The sequence below is a fragment of the Balearica regulorum genome, chromosome 4, assembly GCF_011004875.1.
Source record: "Balearica regulorum gibbericeps isolate bBalReg1 chromosome 4, bBalReg1.pri, whole genome shotgun sequence".
Classification (NCBI taxonomy): Eukaryota; Metazoa; Chordata; class Aves; order Gruiformes; family Gruidae; genus Balearica; species Balearica regulorum.
This window is the reverse complement of record NC_046187.1, coordinates 12973168-12994480: the sequence shown is the minus strand read 5'-3', so window position 1 is coordinate 12994480 and position 21313 is coordinate 12973168. Positions and strand designations below refer to the sequence as shown.

The 21313-nt window shown below is 44.8% G+C and overlaps 2 protein-coding genes across 6 annotated transcripts in view; both read left to right on the top strand.

The window, feature by feature from the left end:
- Positions 1-21313, top strand: part of NDUFC1 (NADH:ubiquinone oxidoreductase subunit C1) — a 181054-nt gene that overhangs the window by 68861 nt on the left and 90880 nt on the right. The gene's annotated exons all lie outside the window — the stretch shown is intronic.
- SETD7 (SET domain containing 7, histone lysine methyltransferase) overlaps positions 1-21313 on the top strand; it is a 49984-nt gene that overhangs the window by 21770 nt on the left and 6901 nt on the right. For 2 of the 5 annotated variants that reach the window (XM_075751178.1, XM_075751180.1), the window contains exons 1-7: positions 5028-5151; positions 10547-10676; positions 15333-15534; positions 17376-17565; positions 19239-19320; positions 20486-20603; positions 20873-21030. In XM_075751178.1, coding sequence (XP_075607293.1) covers positions 5112-5151; positions 10547-10676; positions 15333-15534; positions 17376-17565; positions 19239-19320; positions 20486-20603; positions 20873-21030 — 920 coding nt within the window. In that variant the 5' untranslated portion in view covers positions 5028-5111. Of the gene's footprint in view, positions 1-5027; positions 5152-10546; positions 10677-15332; positions 15535-17375; positions 17566-19238; positions 19321-20485; positions 20621-20872; positions 21031-21313 lie in introns of those variants that run through there. The other 3 variants (XM_075751177.1, XM_075751179.1, XR_012835208.1) reach the window with 2 other exon arrangements.

Here is a 21313-nt window from a genome sequence, read left to right as displayed (position 1 = left end):
TTCCCAAGGAAATAATTTAACATTCATTTAGGATAAACAACTTGGACACAAACTTGTCTCCTCCGTATCTGGGTGTCTCAATATTGCCAGGCTGCAGAGCTAACCTTCTACTTTTCCTTAGGCTCAGTGATCCTTTTCCCCCGCCTTGAATGCGAAAGGGAAGTCTTGGGAGTATAAATAGAAAGAAATCCACGGGCAACTCCCTTGTGACTTGATGATGAGGCTGGACACCACACCAGGCTGGACACATGCTTTTGCTGCCCAGCTGCTCAGTCAGTGTCCTGTGGGCAGAGTCCTCAGCTTGCAGTTTCAACCATTGAGTCTTCCCTACATCAGCAAAGTCTGCTTGGGCTAGACAAAAAAAATAAGGTGTACCTTCATCCCAGTGGGAGCCCTGGGTCTCCCTGGGTTTGATAAGATACTTCCCGACCTGTCCAGGCTTTGGGGTTTTAAAAGCCCAGGTTTTGTGGCCCTAGTTGGGGTAGCTCTGGCCCTCCTACTGCAGAGAGGCTGGAGAAAACTTCTGTCCAGCCATCCAGCAAAACCCATCGTGCCAAGGCGCTCACACTCAGACAGCCCCAAGGGCCTGACCAGCCACAGCAGCCCTGAATTTGGGAGCCTCCTACAAAAATTGAATAGAAATGGTTGTCTCTACATATGCTGACACGGCAACTTTAGCAGATTCATAATGCTAGAGCCCCTCAGCAGATACCCAAGCCATTACAGCCCTGGGCAGAAATATCAACCACAGCTGCTTTGTCTTGTCTGACAAAGGAGCAGTGATAACCAACTTCAGCAGCAAGAAAAAAATAAAAGTGTTTTGAATGTAAACTGGATTAATAAATTCTATTGCTGCTTTGTTATAGAGATGCAAAAATTTTCCTGTCTTAGAGGAACCATTTCTGTGTTACAAAAGTCTGAAGAAATATTGTTCACAGTTCAGGAATCACCAAAGAACAACCCACTGTGCCTGGATTTAAGCCTTCAAGTACTGTCCTGCAAAAAAACGGAGTATCTTGTAAACACGTAGCATTGCAGATTAGATAAGCAACAACCTAGAGACTTGAAAGGGTTATTTCTTATTTTAGCATTTCAAGTAGTTTTAGGAAGCGGTCATTCCCTTTTCTGTCTTAATAAAGCTTGCTCTACTTAGAGATGGCAAACCCCATTTGTTACGAGGTGGCAGGCTGTACCCGAGCTCTGCTCGGGTTGCACGAGGCAAAAAGGGCAGCGGAGCAGGACACACAGGCAGGCTGGGTGAGAGCTGGTAGGGCTTGGTACTGAGTGAAGGGGAAAGAACCAGAAAAGGAGAAAGAGGGGGAAAGCTGTAAGGAAGGAAGGAAGGAAGACTGTAGGGGATGAGCAGAGATTTTAAAGCAACAAACCCCATTTCCTTCCAAAAATCTCCCTAGAGAGACCAAATCTCTGGATTCCTCTTGTTGCTCTTGGCGAACAGCTCCAAGGCCCCTTTGCAAACCAGTCACTCTTCACTCCACCATCTCCTCCCCACGAGTGACAATGTCCTGACGCTACCAGCTCCTACTTTAATTCTGTGATCTTAGGAGCATAGCTAGGAGGCACTGTGATACTTTTTGTTGTTTTAATTAGGAGTCTTATGAACTTATGTTAAAAGAGAATGTTACTGCTCTTCCAAACTGAAATGCAAATGAAGTAAAGGAACAGAGATTGCATGTCCAACCTCACCACATTATTCTGTGTGTTTTGCTGCTCTTCTATTATATGATCATGTGCTCATTTCCAAAGGATCCTTACCACAGTCAGAGTAGTGCAGAGAGATTTAGGCCCTCTTTTCCTTCCAGAGGTTGGCATTAAATAATAGGTAAGGCAAGGGATTGCATATACAATAATAAGATTAGACTGTTGGAAGCAGAGTTAACAGTTAAGGATGGCAAGGCAGCATCAGGCCCCTGCTTAGAAGAAAATAAAAGAGCCAACCAGTTCCTAGCAGCTGGAACAAACTTGAACAATGCTTAATGATGTGGAGACATACTGTGAGTCCCAACATGTCTGCTTGTCTGTTCAGACAGTTAAGAAAGCTGAACACCATCCTAGAGGTGCCTCTGCGATCTGCCAAAACAAGTGAAGAAGTCTAAAGCGATGAGATGCCTAAACACTGCAGCCTACTAAGCGTTTGCTTGGGATTGCTCCTGTGGTGAGCACACTGGCTGAACCAAACTGCAGCTGATCGCCGCTTGTTTTCTGCTCCACAAGGGACACTTGGGAGTAGCTTAGCAGATGGCTGAGCTCTCATGCAGCAGCCTGGCTGTGGGTAATTGTGCGAGTTGAATTATTTTCTAGTTTGATGTTAAATTTTTCCCCACTTCTTAATATCCACCATGAAATGCTAGATGTGTGTTTACCATCATTTTCATTTAGCATTGCTATGCTGTTCTTACAGCTGTATTTGAAGTTAATGGAAATTATGCTTTGAACATGTGAGATGCTGTGTAATGCGAAGAACTCTTGACAACAACCCAGTACTTGATATTTACCAGACACTTTAATAGTTTTAGCCCGAGTCTCTTAGTTCTCCTACTATAGAAGTGATAACTCGCCTAGTGCCATTGCTGTGCTGCAAAAATAAGGTAATTAACATGTGAGGAAGCTGGGTATCATGAAGAGAGAAGAGCAGAAGCTCTCATAAGTGTTACCCTTGTAAGCAGTGGAGGACAGTAAATAGAGTAAGCAAGGCTCGAGGCTGTATGTGGAATGAACAGGGCAAAAGGCAGCAAGGCACAGGCCCTCTGGAAAAAGAGTACATGGTTATGCAGTTAAAGGCAGAAGAGCTTGTATGCAGAGCAGGGCACATTGCAGTTGGAGGGGTAATCCTTATATTTGACAAACTTGTAACCTTAGCATTTTTACTGTGTGATTTTGGGCAAACGGTAGGGGAAGAGGGTGTGCTTTAAGTACGAATACTGCTATCCCATGTCCTGATGAGCTTCTGCAGGTGAGCACCCACCCCACTACCTTGTTTAAAGATCTTGCTGATGTGCACTTCCTTACTTGTGCGTGTAGATCACAGCAGTGCCCGTTTCCTTGCTTCCAGTCATACTTCCCGAACACTTGTTATCTCTTAGTGAAAAGGGTACCTACTGTGTGTTCCAGCTCCCGGCCCATTGCCTTGTCTTCTTTCTGCTCACCAGATATGTTAATAGCTTAATCACATCACCTTTTATAGCTTCAACACTGCGTATGCACTGAGTATCAATTAATCTCTTCAGAGACTCATAGTTAGTGAAACAAAACAGATACATTGTATAAGGGTTCCTATTGTGCTCAAGCACAATATTACTGTGCTTGAGCACACTAAACCTGCAGATCTAAGGAAAACAATGACTATTGCCTCGTTCTTATGCCTCAGTTTCCTTTTTTGCTAGGTTCAGATCAGAATTGTTTTAAGTATATGGACTTTAAACCACAAATCCTCTGTCCCAAACAGCAAAACTGACTGTCCTTTAGTTAAATTAACTACCTTTGATACAGAAGCAAGTCCTTCTGTTCCACTCAAGCTTTCTGTACATCTCAAATCCTCTCCAAAGCTCTTGAGATTAATATTTTATAAGTTCTCATGTCAATTAGGTCAAATACTAACCTCATTATTCCCCTGTTTAAATTTCTGCAGACACATCTAATTATTTGGTTTTGCTAAGCTGTAGCTGTCCTGTTTTCCTGGCACGCTGTGGCCCCTGACTCCAGCAGCACTGCCCGGCAGCATGTGGCTGATTCTGCGTAGACTCACGAGTCATTCAGATGGGAAGGGACCCCCAGGAAATGTCTACTCCAACCTGCTGCTCATGGCATGATCAGGTCTGAGGCCAGATCAGGCTGCTTGGGGCCTTATCTGGTTGGTCTTTAAATGCCCCCAAGGATGGATGCCGCACAACCTCTCTGGGCAGCCTGTTACACTGCATGGCTGTCCTCATGGGGAGTGAGGTTCTCCTTATGTCCTGTCTGAACCTCTCATGTTTTCTGTAATGCCCGTTGCCTCTTGTTCTCCCACCACTGTGAAAAGCCTGTTTTCTTGGTGGTGCTGCTGTAAGTGTTGATGGGCTGCTGCTGGGTCCGCCCAAAGCCATCTCCTTTCCTGGCTGAACAAGGCCTGTTCCCTCAGCCTTGCCTCAGAGAGCACGTGCCGCAGCCCCTGACTGTCTGGGTCATCTCCGGTAGGATGAAGCTCCCAAAACAGCCGGCTGGAAGACCTAGAAACACTCTTGACTTTCCTTTAAGGTGATTCCTGCATATCACCAAGCTGTGGTGGCGGGCGAGGTCCCTGCAGTACACGGAGGCACTCGGAGATAGAGCACTGTCCTCACGTCCCCTGGGAAAGAGCTCAGAAACTGCACCCACTGCTTGCTTGGGCTTGTCACCCTTCCTGCAAAACTGAAATCCAAGAGCCTGTGTCTTTCGGCAGTTAAATCCCTCAACGTCAAGAGCAGCAGATAAGAGAGGTTCTTGGTGTGGGGAGGGAGAAGCAGTGTCATGGTGCTTGTTAGGGCTCCGTAAGGAGGTCTACTTGTCTACTTTATGAGGTGAACTGGAGAAATGCAATTTTGGAGCAGCACTCTGGGGGTGCTGTGCTAGCCCTGTCCAAGACAGCATGCCCTGTGGACCCAACGCTGTATGGGTTGGGACTTTCCTGCCGTCCGTGCTGCTTTGCGCCATTCTTCAGCAGAAATTTAACAATTTCCTCGTGCGTTCGCTTGAGCACCGTGTGCACCCCTGTCAGTGTGGGTCCCGCCCGCGTGTGCGGGGGGGATCCTCGCTCCCAGGTAAAGCGTTCTGCCTCCGCTTCCACTGGCGGTGACTCTGGGGGGCTGCCACCCGGCCGAACTCGCCGCTGTCCCCTCACACTCCCCCCCAACCCCGCCAGCCGCCATTTTGCCACGGGTGAGGGACCTCTGCCTCGAGCCCCCCTGTCCACCGCCCGCCGGGCGGGAACGGCGCGCGCCTCAGCCCCTCCCACGCCCTGCCCCTCCCGCCCTGGGGGGCGGTGCTGAGGAACGACCCCTCCCTCAGGGGCGGAGCGGCGCGCGCGCGCCCGTCCGGGTTACCGCGGCTGCGCCCCGCCCGCCGCTGCCGCCGCCGCCATGGACAGCGACGAGGAGACGCTGGAAGAAACCGTGGAAGGTACCTGCCCCGGGACTGGAGGACGCCGGCACCGGCGGGCGGAGGGGGCGAGGAGGAGGGGGCGGTGGCGGCCCCACGGGCGCCGGAACGTGCCAGGGAGAGTGGGGTGTGGGGGGGGCACGGGTCGGCGGCGGCCCGAGAGGAGCGTCCGGGGCCGGCGGCAGCGCATGACATCAGCGGGCTTATGCAACGGCCGCGCTGCCGGGCCGCCGCTGTGCACGTGGGGGTGTGTGACCGGCGGCGGGAGGAGGGGGGCAGCGCCGTGATGTGGGGCCGGGCCTGGCGCCGATACGGGGCTGCTGCTTCGGCTGCGGCAGCGCCGCGGGGTCGGGCCGGGCGGGTCTGGCTTAGGGCAGCCCGCAGCCGGCAGCAGCCCCGTGCTGGTGGGGTACCTCGGCCGCCGCCCGCAGCTGAGCGCTCTCCCCGCTGCCGTGCCAGCCCGAGCGTGAGGCTCCAGCCTCTGGGAAAAAACAAACAAACAAACAAAACCCCAACCCCCCAAAAAAGCCCCAAACCAGAAGCCCAAACCAAACGTGTTTGGGTGTTGGTGCTGTTGTTTGGTGCAGGCGGTGGCCCCCATCCCGCACTTTCTGCCCTGTGCAGCCGGTGCCGGTTGTGGTTTGCACGGCTTTTGTACTCGGGGCAGCCGCCGCCTCTCCGGCGGCACCGTACCGGGGCTGCGCGGCCCCTGCTCTTCTCTGCCCGGTACCGGCACCGGAGCCGCCGCGCAGGCTGCAGACCGCGTACCCTGGGAAGCCGTGTCCTTTAGCGCGGTGGCAGGGCTTGTGAGAGAGGAATCCTTCCTCCCGGAGCTTGGCCAGCTCCTTCAGAGGTGGTCGGTGTGTCCAGGTATGCCTCTCCGAGGTGAATACTCTGGAAGCGAGGGGCAGTCGCTCTCGGAGGCCACAGTGACGTTAGTGCAGATGGAAAAGGGGAAAAGAAAACGGCAACCGGAGGGAGTAACAGTGGTCAAATGCATGGGCAGCAGAGATGGAGTCGAGTCACCCGCGCTGGGGCGGGAAGGCCGTTCTCATAGGTAATATATTCGTGCGAGCCTTTTGTGAGTGGAGAACTTACCCTTTCAGAGTTTTAAAACAGAGGCACACGCCTCTGGAAGGCATTACTAATGGAAGCCTTGGCACGCAGCGATGCAACTCAGCAACACGCTGTCATCCTGTGAGGAGGCATCTAGGAGCGCGGTACGGGTTTGCCTCGTGCAGCCCCTGAACAAAGCGTGCCGGCTATACGCGAAAGCGCCTGCTCCCCGAAGGTTCCTCGCAGGGCATCGTCCCGCTGCAAGGAGCAATCCTGGATTTTTCAGCCCTTGGGATTAAGCGCACAGAGTAAGGAGCTGCCTGTGACGAGGTGCCAGTAATTCTGATCGTTGCGTGGTGGGCTGTTTGTATCTTGGGGCAGGAGGATTAGGCCTCAAAGCACATTTCTCCAAAGAAGACATCAAGCACGGCAGCTTAGTTTAACAGCAGATGCTAGCTAAGCAGCTGCTGCTAGGATCTGGATTTATTGTCTAGGTAGGTGGTAACAGAGCCAAAGAGCTTTGTTGTGTAAAATGTGGTTGTGAGGGGAGAGATTCTTCCAATGCAGGGTGCTACGGATGGGCTGTGCCCTAATAGATGTGTCTTTTCCCCTCCCTCTCCTCCCCACTCGTCAAATCTATGGATTACAATTGTGTCTTGGGCAGAAAGTTATAGTTTTGATCCTCATATCACAGGTAAAGCATTCTGCCGTATTGTGGATTGGCTTAGCGTTTCTGTGGGCTAAGGAGATGAGGCTTTAAAGCATGTGTTATTCAGCAGTTTATATGACAGTATGTGTTCTTCTGAGTGGCACAGAAGCAGGATGCTGTTTAGGGGAGAATAGGCTGGCTGGGTGGTTTTGCATTTATCCAAAGGAAGTTAGAAATATGACAGAAATCAGCACTGTTTTTTTTTGGGGGGGGGAGGAATGGTGGTGGTTTATTGTTGTTATTCCTAAAACATACATCTGGTATCTTTGTGGCCAGAATCTTTTATTGATGATGCACACTGTATGTTTTCCGTTAAGTAACAGTAATACTGACAGTAAAGGGCTTTTATCTTTGGTTTGTATACATCGGTGTCTTTGGTAAGTGGCACCGTCGTGCTGCATTGTGAATTAGCCCCTGTTAGTGTAATTCCTTTTCTTGGAAAGTTCATGGTCTGAGCTTAAGAGGAGATCTTGAGAGACCCTTAAAGAAGTAACAAAAGTGAGGTTTTGCAATAATTTAAAAATATGTTTAGATGTTTTGGCTTTGTTTTCACAAATGGAGGAGAGAGGCAAAGAAGGGAATGCTCTGCTTTGCTCCCACTGAAATAATGAGGATTTTTTCCATTGATTTCATCTGCAACAGAATTAGAGCCTAAGGCCTCAGCCATGTAGGAAAAGTTGCATCTATGTAATTAAACTTGAAATTGCTTTTTTTTTTTTTTCCTGCCCTATTGACTAGGAGAGACTGAATGTCTCCTGTTTTGTTGGGATGGGGGATATTATTTTTTTTTTCAGTGGGGGAAAATCTCTAGCATACTAGAAGAATTGAATTCTTTGTACTATGGCTGAGATTAAGACTCTGTATAGAGGCCACTGGATCAAAGCTGACCATTTAAATCTCTGGGATAGTCTGTGTCCTGCCATGCAAAAGTCCTGATGTGTGCTGTGTATAAGCATGGCAGCTTTTGTGTTGGGCTTTGCAAGTTTTTTGTTTGGCTTTTTTCTTTTTTTTTTTTTTTTTTTAAATAGTATAATGTACCAATACTATCAGTATTTTTTTTAATCCAAGTGCTTTAGAAAAGTTTTTCTCCTATAGTGAGGTACTGTATTGTTTAGGGTTTGTTAACTTACACCAGTATACCCTTCCCATATTGATAAAACCAAAGCCTTTAATTAAAACCATAAATGTTGTCGTAGTTGTTTCTGCTCTAAAAGAGGTGTTCACATCAGAAATTTCACTGACCTTTTACTTAAATTGACATAACTGCTAAAACTTTTCCCTTCTACAAGAAGGGGTGTCCCGACTGAATGGGAGGAAAGAAAAACGCCTCTTTTCTGTTCAGAGAGAGTAGCGTGCTGCCCTTTCTGTTTTAAAGGGTTCCTCTTCAAAGTTATTAAAAGCCTTAGTGATGTAGCTTGCCCCCCACACACTTCTGCTGTCTCCTTTTACTCTGTTACTTCTCTCAGCTTGGACAGTAAGCAGTGTCTGATTGGTTTTATTAACTTTTTAAACTTTTAACTGTTTTCAGTCTAGCTTGGAAGTTAAATTAAGAGCGCAGTGATGTTTTGTGAGGTGGCTGCACTGGGAGCAAGGTGGGTTGCTACCCTCGAGAGGGTCAGCTCAGCTCCCAGCCACCCGGCTCTGCCACGGTGGTGGGGTGCGGGGTCGGCCTCCGAACCAGCAACGAAACCCCAAAGGGAACTTGGGGACTTGCGCCGCTTGCAGACGTGGCTAGGCAAGTGCCACAGAAACTTTGGGGAGTGCATGTGGGAAGGGTGAAGGAGGGAATCTTGGCTCTTGGATGAGTTCAGGTATCTCACCATTATTTTCTGCTGTAAACCTGCTTTCTAGGTGCATTTCCATACTTAATGCAACAAGTGCAGATGGGTAATAAACCTGCACAGCCTTACGTGGCTACTTTGAGAAACATTCACGTAGCTTTTTTTTTTTTTTTCTTCGTCTTTGTCTCTCTCCTTTTTCTTTTTCAATGGAACTTTACTTTGAGATAGACAAAAGTTTGGAAATCCTGTGCTATATGGCATTCTTCTGTCAATCATTCTGGTATTAAAAGGCTAGGGCAGGTCCATGTGCCTCACAGGAGAGGACTTCTTAACCAGATGCTGCCCCGCAGCATCTTTACCGAGCCCTGTCTGCGATGTCCCTGAGGGGCTGTGAAGCATCCCGAGGAAGCAGTAGCTTACGGTGATGTGAGAACAACACGTGGGCGTGCGTGTGGCCTCTGGGTACCCTTGTCCCCACAGAACCCTGTGGACCTGTTGCAATCAGGGCATGAATAGACGGGCTTCTGAAGCCACATGGGTGGTTGGCTTTTCCCACTCCTGTCTTAATAGCTTGTTTTCTTTCTGAGCTCGAGGTTTGGTAATACTGAAGTGCCTCTTGTTGCCTGCATCAGCCCGGGCTGTAGTCACTCCCTGTCACATTGGAGTTTGTTTCTGCTTTTCCATATATGTGTTGAACTTTTTCAGTTTTGGGCAAATTTAGTTAGAGAAGAGCTTGACCCGAAGCCTGTAGAAGTGGATGCGTGTGCTGTCTCTCATCTCTAATAGGCTTTGTATGCCTCACCAAGAGACTTGAGGGATCAGAGGTCAGTTTTTACTTAGAAACCTGGGAGAACGTAAATATACGCTAGCTCTTATTTATTCGTCAGTTTTCATGCAAAATTTATACCTGCCCAAATGTCACTATGGGAGCTTGTTACATCTGAGCCTGGTGTATCGCTGTGCTGAAAGCAGCCTTGCGAGCTTGAGCATCTTCATTCTGCAGTCAGAGCAATCTTCTGCTAACGCAGTGCTGAGGACTCCAAGTTCGCACAGGTAAAGCAGACAATAACAATTGTTTAAAACACTCTTCTTCCATTTTCTTTTGGCTTTGAAGAGACAGACAGAGGTGCAATATGAGCCTTATTATGCTTTTGCTTAATCAGAGTTGGCCAGTTGTATTCTGTAAAATACAGACACATGCAGATCAGGATCCGAGTCTGTTGTCCCTCCGCTTTCCCTACGTGCAATGACAGTACTGGGGAAAACTGATACAGCTAGGAAAGGGAATGGGATGGGAGGATGGAATGTGAACACATCAGAAAGGCACTGGAAAGCAGCATTTAAAATATAAAATAGCAAGCTGACTGACATATTGCAAGGGCATAGTATTATAGATATCACATGCTTTTATTTCTTTAAATTCCTGTGGATATAGCTACGAGGTGGCACACCCTTGTTGTAAGACATGTATTTATCAAAACAAAAAAATTGAAGTCTAAATCTATTCTGTTCTCACTAGGAAATATGTATTTTAGATAAAGAATTATTACATTTTTGAACACAAATTAGAATAGTATGAACCTTGTTTCTTTTAGAAACATGTCTTGTTGCTTATTCTTTTCTTCTCTCCTGTCTCATCCCTTTTCTTTTATCCTGACTCTTTTTATTTTAAGCAAAGTGTGTTACACAAGTACAGACTTCAGTTGTACTGAATCTCTTATCACTGTTCCTTACAGAAATGTTTTGATGCAGATTACTGTTTTGTACTACGGAGCTACTGCATTTCAAGTATCTACATAATCAGAACAGGTTTGTGATTTTTTTATATAATGTTTAATTGTATTCTTTTGCTCTTTGGATGTTATTTCAGGTCATCTAGATGATGATGGGTTGCCACATGGATTCTGTACAGTCACCTATTCATCGACAGACAGATTTGAGGGAAACTTTGTGCATGGAGAAAAGAATGGCCGTGGCAAGTTCTTCTTTTTTGATGGAAGGTAGGCACTGACTCTTCCATTGTTGTTCTGTATTCTGCCTCCTGCTTGCAGTGATATGAAACTAATCTACGTTGATTGTACGCTGCTGAGTTTCTGGATAAGCTTTCTCATTAAAAACTGGAGCTGGCAAGTTTTCTCTGCTGCTGCTGTAGCCATATTTTTGTGGGCTTGGGGGCTTTGTATGTAACGTGATGCCCGTGGTTGTTTCCTGGTGGGAGAACACAGCGGTGTGAGCTCTTTTAGCACTGTAAGCTTAGGAACTAATTAGACACCATAAGAACTGGGAGGTGGTCAGAATTATTGGAAACCGTGCTGACAACAACTTGGACTGCAAAGTTCAAGTCCATAACTGCAAGTGGAATTCTTTGTTTGCCGTATAGCTCTATACGGAGACTGCAGCTGGACTGGGAGCTCCCCGTGCCAGACCTGGCGCACAGACATAGGCTTGAGAGAGGCTTACCCTCTGCCTGGTCTTGGAAACTGTTTAGTGGTGAAAAGACTGAGTTAAATATGGGTTTGTTCCCAAATCTACCTAATCGTCTGCAAGTTGCTTGTGGCCTGATTTATTTTCAGAAAAGCCCCTTTAATTTCCCCTCTCTTCACTGGAAATTATGACAGTGAAATTGGGCTAGTCTGTGCCTATACCTGTGTTTTCTTCTCCGGTCTTCATTATGAATGCCTTGTACGTCTTCCCCCAAGTGCAGCATTTCTCTCTGCAGTTGCTCAGAACTTCCTCCAAAGGAGCAGCAGATGTATAAAATGACACAGTTCTTCATGGTTTTGCAGCTGTCGGTGGCACTATGAATAGCAGCTGTTAAACTGACAGTCGTGCCGGGTCTACTCTCCTCCTGCTCAGCAAACTTCTGAGCAGGAGCAGAGGTATTGTGCTGTCTCAGTGAGTCAGCTCTTTGTCTGTACTTGCCTTTGCAGTTGCTTCATATTGGGGATTGTGGGCTTTTTTTCATGAGAAAGATAATATATTTATTCAGTTATGCAGAAACTGATCAGGCCTCCAAGCTTGGATGAAGAAAAAACCCACTGTTGTTGGTAATGGACTTACTTATTAAATCTTGTGTGAGTAACTGAAAATCAGTACTGCCCAGCAGCTGACCTCTCTAAAATAGCCTTTTTTTTTTTTTTTTTTTAAGTTGGCAGACAGCGTCTCTATGGACACATGTACATAATGCTTCTGTGCTTGTTGATGATCTCAGCAGAGCAGTTGCTGATTGTACAGTCAGAGAAACTGACCCACTATTTTGTTCGTAGGGCTTCTCCTCCAAGTAATCCAGGGTACAGGCAGTACTCTGTGGGAAAACTCAGATTAATGCTGAGCCTTTTCTGTACCGCTTTGGTGTTGCCAACTTTTCTTCTCCTTTTTTTTTATTTTTAAATTTTCATAACCCTTAAAAAATGGAACAGTTGGCTACTGTGTGACTCCAGGAACTAGCAGAATGAAAATATGCAAAAATAGTCTGTAATGTGGTTTTGGAAAATGGAGTATTTTTATAAACTGCCCTAAGCTTATTTTAATTTAGCTAAAGCAGCCTTAACTGAGCAGTGACTAGTTACTACAGATGTTGCAATTTACCTAGCCCAGGTAGCAAGAGTAATTTGCGCTCTCAGGTGGATGGTTCAGGTGTCACGATGTGTTGCGGGAAGAATGATCCGGCATAAAACAGAGCGTGCTGTTTTCATTAACTGTGCCATGGGCAAGGCTGAGTGTTTACGAAGAGGAGAAATGAATCCCCAAAATGTCTCCAAACACCTCTCCTTTTACAGTATTGTGTGCTGCAGTGCAGTAAGTTAGCTGGTTTTGGTGTTCCTGGGTCTGTTTCCCTCACAGGCTGCTGGTAAAGGCTGGCAGCTGAACTGCTGTAGGTCTGTTGTTTGGGAATAGTTGAGTCCTGTCAGACGCTGGACTGGCAGCAATGTAAGCAGTCTCATTTTTTTGAGTGTTGGGAAATAGGGTTGGCTGCCTTGCTGCCTTGTTTGCCTCAGTGAAAACTTTTCCCTTTATTGGAATAGCTGCCCCCTTCCTGTTGATTATTTCAGGGAGTGAAAACCTGGAATGAAATATCAGTTGTTTTTTTTTCACTTCCCTTTCAAAAATGCGACAAACCCCAATGTATTATTTCAGAGGGAGAAGTCTCTCCTCTGGTATACTCCCTGGTTTGGATCATGTACTTGAGCTTTCACGGGTGCTAACACTTGCTGGAGCACACTTTGCAAGTGCTTTGTGCAGTAACTGTGAGCGTGAGAGCCGTGTTTGGCACTGAGCTGCTGCTCTCCCTTAACTAGAAACTCTTGTAAACTGACGTCTCCCAGAATGCGGCAGAGAACTGTATTATTTTTATATATTTTAAAGTTATTTTTAAGTTTTAAATGTTCCCATATAGAGGGAAAGGTGGGGGATCAGGGAGTGAGGAATGAATCTCTAGATACCCTAAATCCCCTCTAGACGTGGTAGATAATGAGAAGATAGTATATATGATAAAACTTGACTTTAGTAAAACTTTATCCCCAGTACGATAACCTGAGAAGCAAACAGGAAAAGCATGGGCTAGCTCAGGGCTTGTATTAACAAGATTTTGTTTATGCAAGACCCAGGAGCTGTTTATTCCTCTCTGTGCTGATCAGGTCTTGGTTGCAAGTATCATGTCTGGCTGCAGACACATACTCTGAGAGCTCAAAAAAAAAAAAAAAAAGGAGAGAGAGAAGGGAAAAAAAATAGAACTCCAAAAACTGTGAGAAGTATGGAGGTTTTAGAGAGAATCCTGATTTTTTAGGTGTGATTGAAAGACATGGAATTCTTTCTTTAGAGATCTTTCTGTTGATTGCCTCAGATGATGAGAGTAGAAAGAGCTGGATCTTTTGGACATAGTTTGGAGCTTAATACAAAGAAAGAAAACACAGAAGTTTGAGTTACAGTAAAAGAAGAGGTGTTTTTTCCAGTGCTGAAGCACTGTTGTAATTTAGCAACTTGTTAACTTCAACTAATAACATTAAATGCAACAAGAAGGGGGTTTTTAAAATCTGTTTCATTACATAAACTGGGGGTGGCTGCTGCTTTTAAAGAGTAATCCTCCATGTGGACTCTGCGTGTGGTGCCAGCTATGATGAAATTCGTATCTGGTGATCTGTGATAAGCTAGAGGAGAAAGGGGTGTTACTTGCAGTCGAAGCAGTGCACAGATTTCGGGTGGTTCCCTCATCTGCTCTGCTCCTTCCCTGTGCTGTGGTGCCGTAGCTTCCTGTGCAGCTCTGCAGCAACCTGGATCAAGAAATTCATCCGACTGAAAAGTAGAATAGCTTTCCTGCCCCTGCCTGCCCTGCGTTTGGTTTGCACTGAGGCTGTGTAAGCATTGCTGTGGGACAATGCGCGGTGTGAGGAAAAGAGCTGTTTAAAGCAGTGTTGCTTTGAAGGGAGCTGTGTAAAGTCAAAGCTGAAGTCTTTTTTTTTTTTCTTTTTTTTTGTCTTTTTTTTTTTTTTTAAACAGACTGACTACCATGGGTAACATACCTTCTTTTAGGGTAGTGTATTTTCCTGTGGAAACCTCGGCCAGCTTGCCAGTGAAGCTTTAGAAATCAGAAAGTTAATTCTGAGAAAACATTCCTTCCGCAACTTTTGAAAATCTGTTTTGTAAAGTTTTGTAAAACATGTAGTCATGTGCTCCCAGATGCTGCTTGGGTTTATACCTCAGACATCTGCCTCAGAAAAACAATTACGCAGTTAAAGTATGTGTACTGCAGCCTGCTGTTAGTTAAATGTGCTGGGGCAAAAGCTAAACAGTTTGGTTTTCCTCCTGCTAGTTCTAACCTGAGAAAGGAATAACTGAGTAGATCCTTTTTTACAGTTATGCTTTCATTCTTTGTAGTTTCTCTCAGCAGCCTTTTTTTAAGAAAGGAAGCAAAGTAGATGGCAAGATATTATTGTGCCCCTTCTAAAGGGTTTGCAAGACAAAACTGAAGTGAAATGTTTCTTTGTTCAAATCCAAGTGCAGCACTAGTTGTTTGACAGGCTGTGTTCCATTTTAATAGAAACACATGAAAAATGACAGTGCTTTTAGCAACTCCGGTGCAGATTGCTGCTAAGCGTATCGCTAGGGAGCTAGTGCTGCACTGGTAGCAGGTTGCAGTTGGTGCCCTTTTGCGGACCACTTGTACGGCAGTTCGGTTTCATCTCGCCAGAGATATGTCAGTAAAGATCCAAACGTAGGAGGTAGAAAATCCCCAACGTGAGAGGACCATGAGCGTCCATTCGGTGCTGTAATTTGCTACCCCAGCCCATAAAAAAACAAAAGGTCAGCAATGTAATTTAGATGAATAATGCTGTGCCCATGTAGCACACCCTGGTGAAAGGACAGCGTAAGTTGTTCGCTGCCTTTGGAAGTCCGCAGAAAAAAGTTTCTGGTTTTCATCTTGGCTTTCCAGAGAAATCAGGTTTACCTTCCTACTCCTCTTCCCCTTGCCCCCCATAAATTTGTTTGAAACTAGCAAACATGTCAGAGTTTCAGACGTGGGGGGTAGCGATGTGTGGCAGGGGATGGAGGAGAGATGCTGGAAGCGGTGTCCCAGCGAGAGCGCTGTTGAGGCTTTGGGCTCACCTCCTAGAGAGGTGAATAGTCTTCCACTGCGGTTTTCTTTTTCTCTTTGCCAGCACCTTGGAAGGGTACTACGTTGATGATGCCCTGCAAGGCCAGGGAATCTACACCTACGAGGATGGAGTGGTCCTTCATGGCACATATGTGGATGGAGAGCTGAATGGACCAGCCCAGGAGTATGACAGTGACGGGCGGCTGATATTCAAAGGGCAGTATAAAGACAACATTCGACATGGAGTTTGTTGGATTTATTACCCGGTAAGCCTGACCTCTTGCTCTCTTTATTACAGAATAGTACCATTATGTACGTATATTTTCTTCCCAGCTGAAACAAACATCCGCTGTGGCCCAGCTATCCAAAAGTCTGGTTGGAAGTTCTGTGCTTTCTGATTTTTGGATAATCCAACATACTGTTAAACCTTTTCAGTGTTGAATGCTTGCCCAGTAGACAGGATTCAGCAAGGCTGTGAGAGACCTCCACTATTTTCATCATCCAGGGAACTCAGGCCCTTGGAAGTGCATTTATGTGAATCTCCTTGGAAAGGCTGGGCTGGTGATTTTGCCACTGCATAGTGCTGACTGTAGGTGAGGAGCGTGGGAGCCATGCAAGCTATTGCAACCTGCTGCTCTCATTTAACTACGAGGGGAGACTTTGTCCAGTTCTGCAGGGTGTGTTGTGAAGTCTGGCTTCCCCCAACAAATCAGATGTAACTCTTTTTTTAATTTTAATTCCTCTTCAGCCTCACACAACACTCTAGATTTCAACCTTTCAATCTTTACCTTGTGCTGAGGAGGGAGAGACATCTACAAGTCATTAAGCTGCTAGTCAAAACCCAATCTATTTCTGTGCTACATATTGCACATACTTTAGTTGCAGATTTATTTCAAATGCTCACCATTTTGTTTACTGGTTTTCACCATTGCCATTAAGCACCTGTTAGAATCAACAAATGCTTAGTGTATGCTGCCAAACAAGTAGCAATTTTTCAGTACTAGTGTATAAAATAGGCACAGCTGACCCTTCAGATCATATGTCTCCTCTTTCATCTTCCAGCTGACAGTGTTGCTGTAACTTCTGGAAATGTGGATAGTTAGAAGTTGTTTATCGTTATTGTCTTGCCAGACTAAAGGATAAAAGGTGTTTAAAAAACTAAAAACAAACAACAAACCTTTGCCATGAAAGCAATTGTTTATGCATGGTTCTGTGTGTGATACTACGTGCACAATTTTTTACCCAAACTTAGGGTTCACTGTTCCTTACTACAGTTTGTTTGGAGCTCTTTCATCCTTGGAGTTGAACAAAATGGTGCCACTCTGAATTAAAGTCTGCGTGCAAACCGGTCTGCTTCCACATCGCACCTGCAGTTTTTGCTCCAGGGCATTATTTGAAGATGTTTCCTGGTCCTTTTTGAAATAAACACCTGTTCTAGTCTATGCATCTCATTCTGCAATTCCATAAATAGACCTAACCGGAATTGCAGGCAAATCACAGGTGGCAAAGCCCAGGGCTAAAATGTGTAAACCTTAGAGAAGAAAAGCCTTGCTGATGATGGCTTTCAGCAAACAGTTGTTCTCACCTGACATCGTAGAGGGTGCTGCTGACGGAGAAACTCTCTAGTTGTCCAGCAAATTTTTTTCTTTTCTTTTTTTAATAGGCTCAAGTCTTTTGATATATAATGAATGAGCAGTGAGCAAGGCAGCGTTTTATTTTTTTCTTTCCTCCAGCACAGTATCATACTAAGAAAACTCAGCCAAAGTTTGTGTGTGGCTTTTGGCCTTGGTTCACAAACTGTTCACATAAAAATTTTGTCAATTGAAGCTCAGTATTTGTGTCATGTGGAAGGAAAGACCCTGGGTTTTGCCTATTTCAAACAACATAGAAAAACCTGTTCATTTCTTTTATCAGTTTTATCCTGACTGGAATGATTTCACCTGGCTTCCTCTTGTGTCTGTTTCTCACTCATTTTCATGATCTCACATCTGAACGTAGTGTAGCTCAGGTTGCTTCTTTAAAAAGTTGGGAAAGATCTTTTTCATTTACCAAAGATAGTGAAGTATAACTAAATGCTCTGCCTTTTCTTTCTTGCCCGTGCTTTCAGGATGGAGGCAGCCTTGTGGGAGAAGTGAATGAAGAAGGGGAGATGACTGGAGAGAAAATAGCCTACGTGTACCCTGATGGAAAGACTGCGTATTCCGGAAGGTTCATAGATGGAGAAATGATAGAAGCAAAACTGGCAACTCTGACATCGGTAGAGGATGGGAAACCTCAGTTTGAAGTAGTACCAGGCAGTAAGTTCAGCTAAGACAGAAACTTGTATTCTCGCTGCTAGCTCTTTGCTGCAAACAGCTTGGTTTCTATAATGTTCCCCATTAGAGACTCTATAGGCAGGCTGCGATGAGATCATAGATCTGTTAAGGAGAACCTCTTTTTCAAAATTATAAAGTTGGACAGAAAGGCACGTGGAGCGATCCCTTTGCTCTGGGAACAAACTGAAAGTGACCCATGCAGTGGTGCTGCTGAATTGCATTTTGTAACCCTGCTCTTGCCTGCCCATGGGCGCAGTCCCGCTCGTCATCGCACGCACCATTCCCATCTGCGCCAGCATGAAAACCTGCTTAACCGCGTTAATGCTGGCGCAGTTACAGGCTTTGTTTTGTTAGTAAAATAACTAAAAGTGGGGAGGGAGGCCGTGGTTTAGTTGTAGCTGGGTTGTGCAAGTGAATGTTAGCACTGTGAATGTTCTGGTGTCCGTGTTACAGGGCGGAAAGGACGCGGGGATTGGAATTAGTGAACTGGATTCAGTTGTTGTGTAACAGTCTGATTCACCAGCACCCTTCAGTCTGTCTAGTCCTGCTGATAGAAAGCAGCTGTGAAATGGTTGGGGGGTGCCTTTGACCCATGCAGCCAGTGCTCCTTCACCAGGGCAGCGGTGGCTTGGGCCAGTAGTTCTGGCGTGGTTTTGTTGCTCTGAGGTGTATGTATGTGATGTTTTGGAGGTGAGCGGGTTAAGCTGCGTTTAGGACCATGAATAATAAACAGGGACTATGCTAACACATTCACTGTTTTGCAAAGATTGTCTCGCTCGATATGAAATAAGAACATAAAACTCAATGAAAAGACATTGAGAAGCAAATGCATGTGGCTTTTAATTTTTTTAATCTCTCAGTTGTGCTAGCAAATTAAAATTTAAGATAGGTTCTGTGAGGGTACAGTTGTGCTTTTATAAATAGGATTGAATTACACTCTGGAGGAAGCTGCCTTCAGCCAGAACAGATCTTGGGCACCATGGACAATGGCCTTTTATCAAGCTTTGTAATATTGTGTTTTGTGGAGGTTTTTCCCATCTTATTTCCACCTGCATCTTAACCTATCTCTCAGATAGTCCTCTGGCACTTGGTTGTATAGGGATGTAAGGATACAATTAGAGCTGGGTCACTGAGTTGCTTATTAATGGCAGGAAATAAATGACTGTAGCGAGTGTACTTTGCTATTACTGAACATTATTTTCTGGCTAAAGTATCTTCAGGATTTGAACTAGAAAACACTTCATATTTGAAATAGTCCAGAATTTTTATAATTAATGTGTTATTGAATATATACTTTAAAATTTTGCTTTACTTTTTAATTTAATTAGATACTTTGGGAGGGTCAGTTTTGAAAGACTGTCCAGTCTTCCTTTAAAAGTTGATAGTTTGAAGAATATATATATATATCTCTCTCTCACCTTTTTGTGATAATACTGCTCCTCTAGTATGTTGAGGGGAAAAAATAATCAAGAAACAGTATCTCACTGAAGACCTTTTACAGGTGCAGTTCTGCTTAATACCTTTTTTTGGAAGCATAACATTTATTTCTTACAGTCATTAAAATTTAATTTTTGAATGTCTTGATTAAGTTAAGGGTTGCATGCTTTCAGTACTGCCAATTAGTTTATTTCCTTTGTTGATTTCTGTGTTTTTAGGCCCAGTGTACAGTTTTGACAAATCTACTTCATCCTGCATTTCTACAAATGCACTTCTTCCTGATCCTTACGAGTCAGAGAGGTAGGCTTTTTTTTCTTCTCCCCTCTTTCGATGTTGTCCGTATTGCTTTGTTACAAATTTAGGGCCTAATTTTGCAAACCTTTTTTCATTTAAAATTTAAAAAAAAAAAAAAAGGTGTGTAAGGGTTGGTGAAATGGAACCCATTACTGCACATCAGTCAGCGTTTGACTTGATCGTATTTCTTTGATTCACACAATAAAATTGCACTCTACTGGGTAGAACACAGCAATACTTTTTAAGAGATTAAACTAGGGTAATTTCTTAGCATTTTAAAAACGTTCAGTCAAGTCCTGCACTCCACTAATAGCCCACATCTATAACATTCTGAGCAAAAAAAAGTAGGCTGTTCCCTATTTTCTAGATATGTAACTAGCTGCAGGTTGCAGTGTGCTGCATTCAATGTGTCTCACTGGATGGCATGTGTTGTACGAAGCTTTCTCCTCTACCTACACGTGTAGTGAAGTGGCAAGGGTAAATCATCAAGCTAGAGGACAGTGAGATTGTGTTTGTGACAACCCTGTAACGTCAAAACACATTCATCAGCAATTGTCTTACTGTAGTCAGTCAGTGATACCTCTTCTGTGGCCATTCCACAATTACACTTTTTACCTAGACTTTTAAGAGGCCTTGCTCTGTAGATATCTCAATTGTAGTTCTTGTCTGATACTCTGAAATATCTAAATAAGTGATTAGTAAAGTGCTGGCATTAGTTTGCATCAAGTGTTTGAAGATCTAGGGCTTCACCGTGAAAACTCTTACTCAGTGAAGTAATAATCTGTACATGTACCACCAGGAGCCTCAGCTTAGTGGGGACCTCTGGGATTCTGGTATGTTATTGAGGGTGTTCCTGGGTTGAAGCCTTCATTGAGGAGGAATAGTAGATTGGCATTTAAAAAAAAAAAAAAAATTCAAACTAATGAAGTCAGCCCCCACTTCCCACCAAATCTTCATTTTGCCAAAACAGAGAAAATGTATGGAGGAGAGGAAGGAGAAGGAGTTGCATTTGGAGGTTTTGTTTTATTGTTAGCAGTAGCATTAGTAGTAGTATTCTTAGATTTGTTATTATATTGAAGTATTAGTCTTTATGCTAGTAGTGTTGTGATAATACTTCTTGAAAATGAAAACTGTAGCCAATCACTAATTCCATGCCCTTTTTCCCTTGTAGGGTGTATGTTGATGTGTCTCTCATTTCCAGTGCTGGAGAAGGATTATTTTCGAAAATAGCGGCAGAAGCCAGTACAGTTATGTCCTTTTACAATGGAGTGCGAATTACACACCAGGAGGTAAAGGAGAGAAAAAAGTCAGTTTGAATTTTCATTGCTCCTTCTGAAATCTTCTTACAGTAGGATTTAGTACCCACCACCTTCCCACCCTTAAGATTTAATATAATGGAGTTTAATTGAAAGAAAGTGCATGTTCACCTATGTATATATATAAAAAAAAAAGTGGTGGAAAAGCTTTAGTTGCATATATTTGAATGTTTGCTTTCAAATCGCCAGCAAAGTTGACTCCTCCACATGCACACACACTGGATTTTTGCCTTGCAAACTAGGTAGACAGCAGAGACTGGGCCCTGAATGGAAATACAATATCCCTGGATGACGAAACAGTCATAGACGTGCCAGAGCCCTACAACCATGCCGCCAAGTACTGTGCCTCGCTGGGGCATAAGGCCAACCATTCTTTCACTCCTAACTGCATCTATGACCCGTAAGTAGAGTCCCGTGTTTTGGAGTGTAAGCTGTAGCCTGGGGGTCTGGGCTCGCCGGAGGACAGGGGTGGTTCTGGGCGGCTGAATGAGGAGCAGCCGCCGGGAGTGATGCGTCCAGGCGCTGAAGAAGTTCCTGCTTGCCTGGGATGAGTTGGAAACTGATGTTGTGGGTTCTTAGTGTCTCTTGAGACTTGCAAATTTCAAGATACTCCATGGTGTAACTGTGTTAATTTTGTCATGAACTTTAGGAGCTGCCTCTTGATTCTAAAATGCATAAGCGCA